At 42.0% G+C, this 14,207-nt stretch overlaps 1 protein-coding gene across 3 annotated transcripts; it reads right to left on the reverse strand.

Moving 5' to 3' along the window:
* Positions 1-271: 271 nt before the first annotated feature.
* Positions 272-5,788, reverse strand: DRG1 (developmentally regulated GTP binding protein 1). 3 transcript variants are annotated; one of them, XM_041125697.1, is made up of 10 exons: positions 5,657-5,788; positions 5,321-5,444; positions 4,620-4,640; positions 4,465-4,535; positions 3,997-4,066; positions 3,260-3,429; positions 2,370-2,500; positions 1,997-2,164; positions 877-999; positions 272-394 (listed from the first exon to the last, which is right to left on the reverse strand). In XM_041125697.1, exons 1-10 carry the CDS (start codon positions 5,696-5,698, stop codon positions 295-297), a joined length of 1,020 nt encoding a protein of 339 aa, XP_040981631.1. In that variant the 5' UTR covers positions 5,699-5,788; the 3' UTR covers positions 272-294. The 3 variants fall into 3 exon arrangements, 2 of the variants coding, with proteins under 2 accessions (XP_040981631.1, XP_029881747.1); XM_030025887.2 differs by having other exon boundaries at positions 4,465-4,640; XR_005933120.1 differs by lacking the exon at positions 272-394 and adding an exon at positions 1,083-1,215 and having other exon boundaries at positions 913-999; positions 4,465-4,640.
* Positions 5,789-14,207: the final 8,419 nt, after the last annotated feature.

The following is a 14,207-nucleotide window of genomic DNA, read 5'->3' on the forward strand; positions in this document are numbered from 1 at the left end:
GGTAAGACACATACATGCAGCAGAAAATGATCCCAGGCATCAAAGCTTCCTCATAAGGTTTGTGCCCTTGTGAAAGTCACTTAATGTGAGTTTCTCATATGTAAAGTTCTCCCAGAATGGGACACTGCAGTACAAGTAGACCAGAAACATCAGTTTTACCATGCAGTGTGGTACTACCATAAAAAAAACCCAACACCACCCATTTGTTATAGATTTGATAGAAATAGCCTGTTCTTTGCCACTTACAACTAACGACAAATTTCAGGTGGAGTGGCAAACCATGCAAGAACAACTTTATTTCTTCACAATCTGAATAACATCCTCATCTTCAAGAGTATGGTCTTTACCAACTTTTTGAGGGTTGTGTTTAACAGATGAACCCCAGACCAGTGCACTGAAAGGAGAAGAAAAATCAAATTTGAAAGGGTTAGAGGTATAATACGCGAACAGCAGAACAACAGCTATTTCTGTCACAAAGCTAATACAGAAAGCAATGCTTAAGAGCTATTTTTATTCTCTTGCAAGTACCTGGATGAGTGGTCTGCATGAACCAGAGTACAAGCAGATCTAAACAAAGTATGAAGTCATCCAAAATACTTGTGCATACAGGGCAATGGCCCGTAATGCTGCATCTAGTGCTACTTTCAAATATAAAGGCAAACATTTTCCCCATAGAGGAAATTTATCCAGAAAAGTGCATAGGAACATAAACTATAGTAATTTAAGCATCAATTGTCATAGGCAAGTCTATTCCATTCAACATGAAAAAACATCAAATCCTCTTTTCCTTTCTAGTTTACAGGAGATTGAAAGAACATACCAAGAGGCAGATTATTTTCTACTGTCTATAAATTATTCTTTTACAATAATACTTACTATTTAAAGTCTTTAATGAGATTTTTGTGGATCTTCATGCAAAAATCCTCCACTGTTGTCTTGCAGTAAGGTAGTACCACAGGAGAGGTGTAGTCTGGGAGTTGCCCTTTAGGTTTGGTGTAGCTGCAATGCAGATGGAACAGTCAGTCAATACTAAAACCTCCCTGCCTCTTTCAACCCATCATGAAATTTCATAGGTCATTTGCTCTGTCATCCTGGGCACTTGTGCTGAGTTCCACTATTTCAGTGGTGACAACAGATACTCTGTAAATTGTTCAGTGTTCGTAAGCTGAAAATGCATCTGGGTAGCCAATGGCTGCAGCAGGTTCTCCCTTGTAACTGCAAAGGTTTATCGCTATTGAGCTTTCTGTAGTTGCTTAAAAGAAGGTGAAACAGGAATAGTTGATGGAAGAGAACTTCTACAGTATTATAGTTCTGACTCGTGATTTTTTTTTCTCTAAAAAACTCAACATATATTAGAAAAAAAACTGTTGAAATCTATAGCCCAGATACCTAGACATACTAAATCCCTTTTTACAGTAGATTTTATATTGTCACAGGAAGATAGATACAAGTTTAAAGACTACAATTACTGTATTATGAGTATTAATAGATTCATTAATAAATTCATCCAAAGAAATGCATTAGAAGTATGAGGTAAACCTGGAATAATTTATAGTAAAAATACCTGAAATGCTAGACGAAGAACTAAATTCAGTTCTGTTAAGACAGCTGAATGTATGACAGCCTGAATACAGGACTACCTCTGAAATTCACAACTATTCACTAAGATTGACTAGAATTCCATGATTTCAGGAATTTTTTAAGAGGTACTTTGGACTTGGTTTCACAAGGTCCTCATTTAATTCCCATACAAGTTCAAAACATAGCACTTGTGACTCTTAAAGAAACCCTGTCCATCACACAACAGACAAGAGGAGCACAATTTCTGATTTACAGAGTAAACATACTTCAGTGACAAAAGACATCATCATTTGACAGCTAGAGTTCTAAGCTAAGAGAAAACCATTATAAAATAATCATCATTCATCCATTCTTGAGACATTCTTCAGTCTCAGCCTTACACTTAACTCCACAGAAGGCAGCAACTGGGACTCACATTCGTACTAGCTTCAAGTAGTCCCAAATTTTCTCCAGCAGATCATCAAAGTTCCAGCGATGATGAGCAGATATTGGTACACAGTGGGGTACTTTGTAAATAATATCTAGTTCCTCAATGGAAATTTGGTCAATTTTATTTAGGACGTAAATGCATGGGATGTAAACCCTGCAAAGACAAGGAAATACCATTACAGCAGCGTAGCAGCAGTACACTGCTACCTTCATTGGAAAGCAAAACATTTTTTTAAAAGGATATTCCTATGTTGATACCACATTGCTAGCTTAGCTTCTGTGGGAAGCAAACCTGAGAGACAGTTCTTTTCTCTGTAATACAAACTGCAGGTATGCCAAAGCCAGGGTCCCAACAGTACCTGTTTCCTTCAACAACGTCAATTAGATCATCAGCAGTGGCGTCGCTGCGCAGTGTGACATCAGCATTGTGAATTTTGTACTCGGCTAAGATGCTCTTCACTGTTTCAGTATCCAGCTCACTCTGAGGACACTGAACGTAGGCACAGCATTAAGGAATGGAAGAGTTTACAGTCAAATCAAGTATTACAATTAATAATGCTATCACCTAGCAATCGCTGCATATAGATTACTAGAAATAATAGCTGCTTTGTAACTTACTGGACTTGACCATGATTTTACCATAGTTAGCCTCAGGAGAGGGAAAAAAAGATTTAAATTGTAACAGCTTTATTTATATTAATGCCCCACTAATAGCTGCAGTCAGACATTTCAGAAGTAGTGTTTCCTGTCAATCTGGGACCAGTTGCGATACAAACCCACGTATCTACTAGTCCAGTGCCCAGACAGCTACATGTTAGGTACTTAGATCCCAGAGCAGAGTTCTGATTTTTGGTATCTCTGGCTATTTCTATGCTTTTAAACATTCAGTGGTAAATGGGAAATGAGGAGTAGTCCAGGTTGCAAGGCCTGGAACTCTAAGCAATCTTCTCCAGAAGAACGCTGTAGCCACCAAGTGAGAGTCAGTTTTTGCACACTCTCCTTTGGGCCTCGTAACGTGTAATTGTTGGAAAGCAACCAAGCCTCTGATTTGGGGATGAGGAGGTGGTCAGGCTCCCAAGACAGGTACGGATGGCCTCCAAGAGAAGTAACTGACTACAGCACAATAACAGCAGTTCAGCTTCTAAAGAAGTTACAGCACAGGAATGGTCCCAAGCATACCATTAACTGCAAATGCCTCTTTCTTCAAGCAATTTTTTTTTTTTTTCTTTAAAGAAAACTTCCAACTTACTGTGGCTGTAAGGTTAATGCCTCCTTTATCCTTTTTTTTAAATCCGATATTAGGGGGCTTACTATTCAGACGAATTCCAAATCCCTCCAGTTCATTCTCAATGATTTTCTTGTGACCAAGGGGTTTCAGCACATCCAGAACAATCAGAATGAGATTACAGGTTCGAGCAACTGAGAATCAGAAAAAGAAAGTAATCTCTCGAAAAAGTACGTTCACACAATCTGAGACAAAACAACATAAAATATGGCTCAGTGGGCTGATGACAATACTAAAACCCTAAAGGCCAGTACATTGCTTATTTTTAAATTCCAGTATAAGACCGACGTTTGTCGTGCTGGCCAAGCAGCACTGATACACAGATCCTGACATGTTACAAGAATCACAGAGGCTGGAAAAATCTTCCTTCCTGTCTACATTCAGACCCCAGACTGATGACAATAACCTAGGTAGAGAAATGAAGACATCATGTCTTGCTTAACATGGTATCACATCTGCCTTCAAAATTGGTAATACACTTTCACTGCAGTGTCAACGAGCACAAACTCGGCAAACGCATAAAGCCAGAACTGAAAACAGACCGAAATGAAAATGGCTACTGCTTCACAGTAGGCAGCTCAATTCCAGCATACAATTCAGCTTTTTAAAGACATCAGAAACGGTGATTCAACCCTTCATTCTCATAAGCTGTACTAACTGAACCAGGGATACGATGCTGCCTCCAGCTCTAATATACTCACCTGCAATGACTTGCCGTCCTCTGCCTTTACCATCCTTGGCACCTTCAATAATTCCTGGGAGATCAAGTAGCTATTTGTTCAGAGGAAGGAAAGTAAGTCATGAGAAAAATACTTTTCTTCATGGAGAAAATAAATCCTACTTTCACCTTTCTCCTAAACCAGCTGACTCTACTGCAAATCTGAACAGAATATGGCAAAATTGTTTCCCCTTTGATTCTTATATATTGTATTACCCCATGTGCCCTGTCGGTACAATGGAAGAGATCATCTCATGGACAATATGAGAACTACCACAGGAACTTCTCCCCAGAACAAAGTGAAAAGCAGGGTAAAATTAGTACCTCATGGAAGCATTTCCAATGTATTCTCAAGCACTTCTACAAGTCACTTCTAACCTGCTAATGTCAGGCTAGACCATTCAGCCATTAACACGGCATCTATATCCTCACAGACACAAAAAGATCTCACCTGTATCTTTGCTCCTTTGTATCTAATGACTCCAGGCACAGTAGTCAGTGTAGTGAATTCATACGCTGCCACTTCAGAGTATACACCAGCAAGATTACTTAGAAGAGTAGATTTCCCCACTGATGGAAAACCCACAAACCCAATCCGCGCATCACCTGTCTTTGCAACATCAAAACCTGCAAATAAGGAGCAAAAATATTCATTTAAAGATTGACATTTTCTATCTTTTAAGGTTCTGGACAGCAGTCCCAATATTACTTTTAATAATACTGCCTGAGTGAAAGCCAGGTAAGCTTCCCTACGAGGAGGAAGAGAGTATGAAACAAAGAGTTCATAATCTATATTGCCTTGCACCACTTTGTCTGTATAACACTCCATGGCATGTACCTGTCAATAAAGTGTAGGCTGCAAGGCTTCCTGGTGGGCTATACTTGACTTGAGAGTAGGTGGAGCATTCCCTTTCAGCACTGCAGCTTAGACAGTTCACACCTTTACATATAAAAACAGGTGGCTGATGCAAGACGCTTCTTCATGTAAAACCCCTAAGACTTCTGCAAATACGAGATTATATTAGCCAAAACGCAGAAGCCCTTTCATTTACACTTCAACAACGGCTCCACCCTAAGGTCCTACAAAAGGCCACAAACCACGACTAAGGTCCTGTACCAGGAAGGACAAGAGGGAGAGAAGAAGCTTGCTCCGATTTACTCCGCAGACAGTCTGACACGACTTAAGCGGACGGGAGCCGCCCGCGTTAGATCGATTTCCGTCACACACCCCACGCTTCGGCAGTTAGGAGCGGCCACTTCTGCAGAGGCCGCCGAGGCGGCCGGAGCCTTCCCGCAGAACAACGCACCTTCCCCGGGGCCGCCGCCGCCGCCTCCCTTGGGGGTGATGAGCTCCCGGCGTAGCTTGGCCAAGCGGGCCTTCAGCAGCCCCAGGTGGTGAGCCGTGGCCTTGTTCTTCTGCGTCCGGGCCATCTGCAAGAGGACGGAACAGAGGACTCGCCACCGGGAGAGCCTCTGCCGGGACGCACCACCTCCCCCCCCCGCCCCGCTCCGGCGCGGCGCCTCACGACCCCAAGGGCGCCGGCAGGGCCCTGTCACCCCCTCACGGAGCGGCACCGCGGCCGCCCCGTCTAGCGCTTCGTGCCTGGCCCAACCCCGGCCGGGGTAGAAGGTCGTCGCGTTACCTCAGCCTCGATCTCCGCGATCTTGGCCAACGTGCCGCTCATCTTGGCGGCAGGTCTCCGTCTCGGTCTCGGCCCCGGCCGGCAGCCACCACCACACGCAGCTCCTCTCCTCAGGCCCGGCCCCGGCCTCGGCAGCGCGCAGGCGCGCAAGCGGCTTCTCGCGGGAGCGTGGCCGGGGCTCGCGAGAAGCCGCGGGAGCGCGCCTCAGCGGTAGGCGGGAAAGAGCTCGCGGCGGGAGCGCGCCCCCCCCCCCCCCTCCCCCCGCGGCCCGCGCGCTGACCTGGCCGCAGGCGCCACAGCGCCCCCTGCGCGGCAACCGCCGCGGCGCTCGCGCCGCCTCACAGCAGCGGGCGCCGGTGTGAGGGGCGGGGGGGGGGCTGCGGGAGAACCGGTGGGAGAAGGGTCGGGGGGGGGGATAAAAACGGTCGTTGTGAGGCTGAGGTACTCGCCTGTGAGAGAGGTGGTGGGGCTGCGGGGCTGGCAGCGAGTGCGGTGTGAGGCTGGGGTGCTGGACTGTGAGGGAAAACGCGCGTGAGGCGTGTGGTGAGAGTGTGTGGCGGTGGGAGGGAAAACGGCCGTGTGGTGAGGCAGGGCGGCTCGCAGGTGTGTGAGCGGGCCTGCGTCTGGAGCCGGGGGCACTCGCTGCCCGTGAAGGGGAGGTGGTGTGTGTGCCTTTCCTTGTGGTTAAACTGGACCTGGCGCTTCGACGTACGCGGAGATCTGCCTCTGCCCTGGTCTTCCTTGTAGTCTACTTGCAGTACTGCTCATCACCAGGTGTGTAGATGTGCATATGTATTCCACAGCCCTGCTGAATCGGGTAGAGCTGCTACACTGCTCGCAGGAGAGCCTTCTTTGGCTGATGCTTTATAAAATCAGGACTTCCACACCGAAGCTTTGTCAGGGCTCCTTTCAACTGAGCCCAGGCCATACCACTTTGCCCCAGGGACATCTGTAACTCTCCGTAGAATGCGGGCTAATTAAATAGATAAAGGATTTTTTTTAATGGCCCCTTCAAACTTCAAAGAGCTGAGTATCTCCAGCTTTTGACTGTATCACAAGAAGCCAAACAGTTGGATTTGGAATAAAAAGTATTCTTAAAACATAAGGAAATACACTTTTATAAGTTTTCAGGATTTTAGAGTCTCGAAGTTTGTTTCCATGTTGTATTTTGTCTGAATTGGAATAATTTATGGAAAACTTTTTCTTCATATTCAGTAACCTTTGCAGGAAGGCTCTTCTGTCTCAATTTATTACAAAGTCTGTTTTTACATGACGTATCGAAATCTAAAACTTAACATGTGTTTTTGAACAAAGATGTACACTCCTGGGCCCATACTGTATAAGTGTTTATAATGGCACTTGCAGAATCACCTGCCATGTCTTCGGACAGGATTCTGAGTTTCATACGATTGACAAAATTTAACTAACCTTTTAACGATTTTGGTAATAGAATTGTTATGGGTCCTTAAGTCTTCTTTAACTCACAGTAAAAAGAAAAAAAAAAAAGCGCGCTAGTGCAATGGAAACCGCACTGCTATTTGCTATCTCTTTCTGCCTCTGCATATCCCATGCCTGTCTCATCTTAATCAAAAAAGCAGCCTTTAATGTCATAAACTCTTTATAGTAGAAACTGTCATTAATATAAGCTTATACAGAGCTTACTAAAATAGAATCTCAAATAAAATGGGATTACTATTCTTGGTAATGTTAGCTCAGCTAAGCTAGGGTAAATATAAACACACCTACTGTTATGTATTTGTTAATGGTTTTCTAATTATTCCTTGTGAACAATATCTGTTTTCAACATAGGACATAGCAGATTTGGTCCCAGTATAAATTTTTTCCTACTTACTTCAGATGCAATTGGACTTGTTTATGCCTCAGCTGAATTCAGCCATACAATCAGTCCACATTTGGGATCCCTTTTAGTAACAGGAAAAACACTCAGAAAAATGCAAATCCTGCATGCTCAATCAGGATTTTTGCAGTAGATGATGGCTAACTTCAGAACTTGTTGCTAGCAACAGTAATAGTTGTCCTTACAAACTCACTCCAAATCCCATGTATTGAGTCTAACTAAAAGTTATTTTTCCAAGTGTGGGCTGAATGAACAAAGGTGTTAGTAAAATACATGGTTTGAAAATTTAGTTAGTGGGTGGTTTTTGTTTTCCTGGTTTAGGTATTCATAGCGTTCTTAATGGACAACTGCTCAGTATATGCTCTTAAATCCTTTTTTTTCCCAGAAAGTTACTCAAGCAAAGATACTATAAGGAATTCGGTCACCTAAAAACTTCTTTCAGTGCTGAATATTGTCCTTAATTGCCTGAAGGGAGTAAGAGTTTAATTAACAAACATAATTTGTCTGGGTTTTTTTCTAGTCAAATTAACACTTTCTAATTGGTTAGAATATTTAAAGTAGTTCATATTAGTTTATAACAGCACCCTCTTTTAAGTTTCAGAAAGGCTTGTTCAATAGAGATTGGTTCCAGGTTGTGAATAGAGTGTAATTATTTTTATTTACTGTGATGACTGTTGTGAATTTTTTAATATAAAGGTGTTTTATGTGATGTGGTGCTTGGAGAACAGGGTGGTTATGACCATGGGAAGTTAGGTGTGACAACTGGGAAAGTGACTGAAAGGTGGGTAGCTGAGAATGGATAAATGATGTCCTCTGAGGACAGCAGTCAAAACTAGAAAACAGAGTGCAAATGATAAAAGTTGATTTAAAAAAAAAAAAAAAAAAAAGTTCAGTCAGAGAAGGGAAAAATCAAGGAAAATATTAATAGAAAATTAGATATAATGTCAGAAGAGGAAAAAGTCTGCCTGAGAGAAAATGAAAGGAGATGCAAGAGACAGATCTACTTGGAAGGTTAATTGAGCTTTGCAGTGGGTGCTGACAGAAGATGGAGTATGTGAATTGCCATTTTTTTATTAACAGGTATATGTATGTTTTTTAAATTGAGAGAATTCCATTTAGGAAATCTAGATGAAGTGCAAGAGGGGGGTATATTTCCAAAGGTTGTGAATTGCACAACAGTTGCAGAGTCAATCTCTCAGGTGGTGAACTGCCTGCTATGTCAGAATAAAGATTCAGATATGGAGTAAAAAAAGACAAATGATCAAGTAGTCATGTGAATTACTAACTGATAAACTGAAAGTATATAACATAAGCACTTTTCAAATAATATTTTTAATAAGGTAAGGAAAGCAATATACTATAGGCTGTTTAGAAAATGCAGGAAGACTGCATCTGAAGTCTCATCAAACAATTAAGAAACATGACACTGTATGGAATCAGTGATTGGGAAAAAACAGGAGTGTTTGTTTCATCAAGCTACAATGACAGGAATGTGACTGAAATGGCACATACCTCATTAGCAAGATCTGAATGACGGAGGGCTGTAGCAAAAATGGGTTTCAGAAATTCATATTCTACACACTCCAGTCCTGCTGACTCATTGATTTTGAGCAAGTCATTTCCTTTACTTGTGCCTCAGTTTTATTTTTGCACAACAGGAATGTGCAGTTGCCGCAGAATGATTGAAACTTTCATGTTTCCATAGCACTGCCCGGCAAGTATGATAACTGTAGATCACTTCAGTAGGAGAGCTGAGTAGTTAATGCATTTAGTGTGTTTTCTGTCAAACTACCAATTTTAAATAAGCTGCTTCATTATGGGCCAAATTGTGAAATTCTTTCTGAAGCAGCTATTATTTTAGCTCAAGTAAGAGTTTTACTTACGTGACATGAAAACTAAGTATGTTGAGAAGAGGCTTGCAAGTCTTTTGGATAGCGATGTAAAATTTACCATTGTAAAATACATGGTAAAAACTCTGAGTATGAAATTAACCATGAAAACTTGTGTAGTGAATGCTTCATTAAAATCACATAAAGACCCTTCTTAAAAATAAGCAGTGCCTGCTCGCTTAGTTAGGTATTTTTTTAATTCTTTTTTTCTTTTCCTCCTTTTTATTCTCATAAATAACTCCAACACTTGTGGATATCAAGTCTATTTACAATGCACTGAGAAGGTTGTTTTAGCGTAAGTGCCGCTCTGGTAGTACAGCACTTGTGGTTTTGGTAATTCACCTTATGACAGAAGCTGCAGAATATACTGGCAAACAGCTACACTAACACTACATGTATGTTTGTGGACTTGCTAGGGACTACATTTCTAGTTTAGCAGTGGGGATTGCTGCAGGATTTACAAAAAGTGGGAGGGAGGTGGCAGGGAGGAAATTAAATCATGATTGCAGGTGAAACAAGGCTCTTGAAATTTCATATCCTCTCAGAAATTATCACCAGCCCAGTGAAAAATAATCTGTATCAAATGATAACCTCGACCTAAGTACTTATGATTTTAAGAATTGTGGGTATGGGACTGTAACCAACCTGCCAGAGTTCCCTCATGAAAAAAGGCTGACTGCAATTTAAGGCATATAGAGAATCTGTTAATTTTAAGGTGATTTTTCTGTTGTTTTTTTTTTCTTTTAAAATTTTGCAAATTTACCTTTTTTTTCCCCCATGAATTGTACTTTGATTTGAGAACTGGCTGCTAATTAACCCTATTATTGTACTTCAGGGAAGAACTGCTCATGCTGAAGAGGAGACAGACCTTTTTAAGGTGATTATAATGAGCTGACTAAGGGCCAGCCTCGTACCTGTTTGGAGGAAAGAGATTTTGAGAACCCGCTGTCAAAAGGTAAGATTTTTGAGATCCATATTACTGAGTCTTCAATGGGACCATAAGACTGATTGTCTGAGGTGAAGTGACTCTGGATGTTGATGCAATTCACACCTTAATTGACTCTTGAGGCAATTGACAGAAAGTTGTGTATCTTTTGAATGTTGTAAGAAATACAGATGTATCCATTCTTAGTTGTCTTCCTGGATTAACTTTTTTATGCCAGTTTACCCGGTGTTTATGGAGAAGTTGTCCTTCTCACGACAGCACCATAGTTTAGCTATTAATCTGTAAATGCCAAACATTTTCGAATTGCATTGCATATTTAGGATTGTATTTTAGTATATGTTTTACATGAGAAATTTGTCTGTCAGGTTTACTTAGCTAGGCATGGATGCCTAATTCATGGAGAGTCGATTAGATGGAATCCTAGGTTGTATTCCCATTTTGACCAGGTCCTTAATGTGGCAATCTTGTTTTGAATGGCTCAGGTTGCTTTGGTTCCGGGCAGTCTAGTATAAGTTAAACTGGGCAGAGTGAAGAAATGAGGGGAACAAAAGGGAGATTAAGTATCAAAGGTTGGCTTCCAAGACTGTGTTAAATGAGTTTAAAAACAAAAGTTCTGTAGTTTAGCATCAGCTCCCCAGACTTTGTCGTGGACTGCCATGCAACAGCTGGACTACACAGCACATGAGTGCAGTGAGGAGAGTGATCAAAAAGAAGAAAAGCAAACAGTGCAGTTTTCCTGTTTTAAAATAACCCTTTCTGCATACTTTTCATAGCATCATATAGCTCCCTATTAGCAGTTGCTGTCATTTTTGTGAGAATGCTAGGTATTTTTAAACAAGAGAGTTGTTCGTGAGCTTCTAGAGGAGAAAGCTGACAAATCACTAACCCACGTCTGGACTACAGAGGTAAACTGCTATCTCTGAGTCTGAGAATCCTTGCTGCTAGGGTTAGCATTCTCATGGGATCATTCCCAATAAAAAATTGAGCAAGCTTTAAGAGCTAAATTTAAGTAATAATAAACCTAACAAGTAATGAATGCTGAATTAATTGCTTGTTAGATCAGTCGCAGTTAATTAAAATTCCAGTGAAAGCTCAGAAAAACTGACAGCTACTTACTGAAATTGCAAGTGTGCCATGAAATGTGCAATGTTATATATTTCTGTGGAACACACATAAAAAGGAAATGGTTCATATGACTGAATTAGCTGGCACAAGTGCTATGCAGAAATGTCTCTGCTGATATTATAATCCATGTGAAATGGTGACTAACCTTCTTAAAGAGTATAATAATGATGGAGACTATTCTGAAAAATTTCAGTAGCCTCAAGACCCACACAGATTCATGAGTTCAGAATGTTCAACAAATAGGTATGACTCAAGCCTAATTAACATATACCCAAATATGTTTTAATAGATTTGACTAACGCAGTCTTTTGTTACCTCCTATGTTTGCAGACTAATTTAAGGTCTGCACTTCTGAGTAAGGCCAGTAGCAATTGATCTGCAGCGAAGTGAGCAATGTACAGGGTACAGTCCCAAATGGTACACACATGTTCAGAGCAAAAGAGGATTTTTAATACTATTGAAATACCAATCAAAGTGCTTCAGCAGACACCAGACAGCTGCAAAACATTTAGGGACAGCTCAGGAATTCCCATGAGCAGGAGTGAGACAGGAAATAGTGAGAAGCTGAATAAAGTAGCTGAGGAAAATGCCTTTATTTAAAAGAGAGATTAATTCAAAAGAAGTTTAGCAGATCCCAATGCAGAAGATGTCAGAGAAAATAGATTAGGGATCATCTGAAAAGAGGAGGAAATTCTGTATACTGAAAATGTAAAGTTTTAAATTAAAATTTAAAACTCTCTTTCACATCACCTGGAACTTTGTCTTCAAGACAGTAACTAGCTAGTTGTGATGATAAATGAGTTCAAAGGTAATCATACCTGTACGCTTAGGTAGTTAAGTATGGGGAAATGACATTTGATTATCACATTAAATTTAGGGAACTTCATCTTCCAAGTCTGTTTATACTGATGAGCCAAATTTTGTCTCAGTATGGCACAAACTGCTTATTTGCAAATAGGAGAAATTTGGCTACATTGTAACAAATGCTAGTTGAATGACTACTTTGATAGTCTCACATTCTGAGACAGGGTAAGTTTGGGGCCAGGAAAAGTTGTAAGAAGTGGTCCTTTAAGCGCGTTGGTGAAGCCATAAGGTGGGGGAGGCCAGTATAGTAAGAGTGGCAGTACTAAGAGGAGAGATCTAGCTGTTAACCACGTCAGAGCGCTGAGGAGCTAAGGCAAACAGCTATGTTGGTCTCCTTGTGATTTCCTTGAGAGTGCAAGGTGCTGACGGTCGTCTTTAACAAGCATCCAGCAACTACTCAGAATATGAGCTCCCAGTATGCTGATCTGGCATTCTCATGGCAAGTGTGAATGGGTCACTTGCCAAGAAACAGCCATCCTTTGGGGAGAATACTTAGCTTTTACCTAAAGAAGCAGGCAGGGTGTGTTGGATGGTGCCTTTTAAACAGGAGGGCTGGAAGCTGAAACCAGAACATTCCATGGCAACTGGAGAAAGTTCGGAGGAAAAGTGCAGTGAGAGCGGCAGGACCCCCCTCCCCCTGCCTAGAGGAGAGACAAAGAACAGGCAAGGAGGGAACTGAAATAGGAAGCAGGAACCATGTCAGGGGCTGGGGACTAAAAGAAAGCAAATTAATAAACCACTGGGGGGAAAGGTGCACAACTGACCAAAGCCACTAGGAAAGATAAGCAAATTCCAGATCCTTTAACTGCTCTCTGTCTGTGTGCATGCAGCCCGGCTAGTGTGTTTTAATATAATCGTTTTCCTCACTGTAGCGAGTACAACTCTTGTGTCTGTGGCACACAAGCAGACTTACAGAATGTGAGCACCGTGTTATCTGTATAATACGGTGTATTTGAGCTGGGTTCATCAGCATTGCTACCACTCAAACAACCTCAAATTTCTAAAAATATATGTTCATATCAGGAAGCGTGCATACATAATGCAGTAATAAAAAGACACGGGTAATATTCTGCCTGCAGTGTAGACAAACAGTTCCTATCAAAAGCAGGAGAAATCCGGCGTACAGGCTGAGGGCACTGCGTGGCCTTAAGTGTTAATGTAATATTGCATTTTGGAAGTTGGAAGCTTGGTGCGCTCATTTGCACATCAGTACCCAGCATGCTTTTTCAGTTCCACCACTATTTAATTCAAGTGCTGGGTTCGAGCTCTTGGAAGGCTCTGTAGTTTGTGATGCCCTCACATGCGCTAAGTTCAGTATTTTCCACGGAACAGTTTAAGTGACGATATTGGATCATGAGTAGGTCATCCAAGGATTCTTAATTAGGCTTGATGTTACAAATGCAAAAGAAGTGTGCCCTTGAACACTTGAAAAAGTGTTGTCTTTAACAAAACAAAGAACTCCGTTTTCGGAGACAGTGTGTGCGTGTGTGGGAATATTTCTTCAAAAGTAGAGGAAAACTCTTCCCTGAGACAGAAAGCACATTTCAGCTGAAAATGAGTAATGACGATGATGTTGAAAGAGAAGCTCTTTGTAGAGAGACCTTGAGCGCACGGGGAAGATTCAGCACTAGGACAGTCCAAGCAACCCCCGCCCGTGAATTACAGCGGTGCCTTTCGGAGCGGTTAACCTCCGGCCTGGGGAAGGCTAACTTCAGGGGAGCGTGGGGTGCGCTGGGTGCCGTGGGAAACCCGGGGCGGGACGAGGCTCGGCGGGGCGGCAGAGTTTCCCCAACATGGAGGCAGGCGCTCGGGGCTGTGCAATCGCCCGTGCCTCCCGCAGCCCCCGGCCCGCGGGTACCGTTTCTCCCA

The sequence above is a fragment of the Aquila chrysaetos genome, chromosome 9 (genome assembly GCF_900496995.4).
Source record: "Aquila chrysaetos chrysaetos chromosome 9, bAquChr1.4, whole genome shotgun sequence".
In the NCBI taxonomy this organism is placed as follows: domain Eukaryota; kingdom Metazoa; phylum Chordata; class Aves; order Accipitriformes; family Accipitridae; genus Aquila; species Aquila chrysaetos.

Excerpts from the sequence above, each read along its gene's own strand:
- DRG1 (XM_030025887.2), bottom strand. The coding sequence starts at position 5,698 with ATGAGCGGCACGTTGGCCAAGATCGCGGAGATCGAGGCTGAG. Across the intron at positions 2,165-2,369 it reads GACGTTGTTGAAGGAAACAG|GGTTTACATCCCATGCATTT; the intron begins GTACTGTTGGGA and ends TTGTCTTTGCAG. Across the intron at positions 395-876 it reads CTCATTAAAGACTTTAAATA|TGCACTGGTCTGGGGTTCAT; the intron begins GTAAGTATTATT and ends TTCTCCTTTCAG.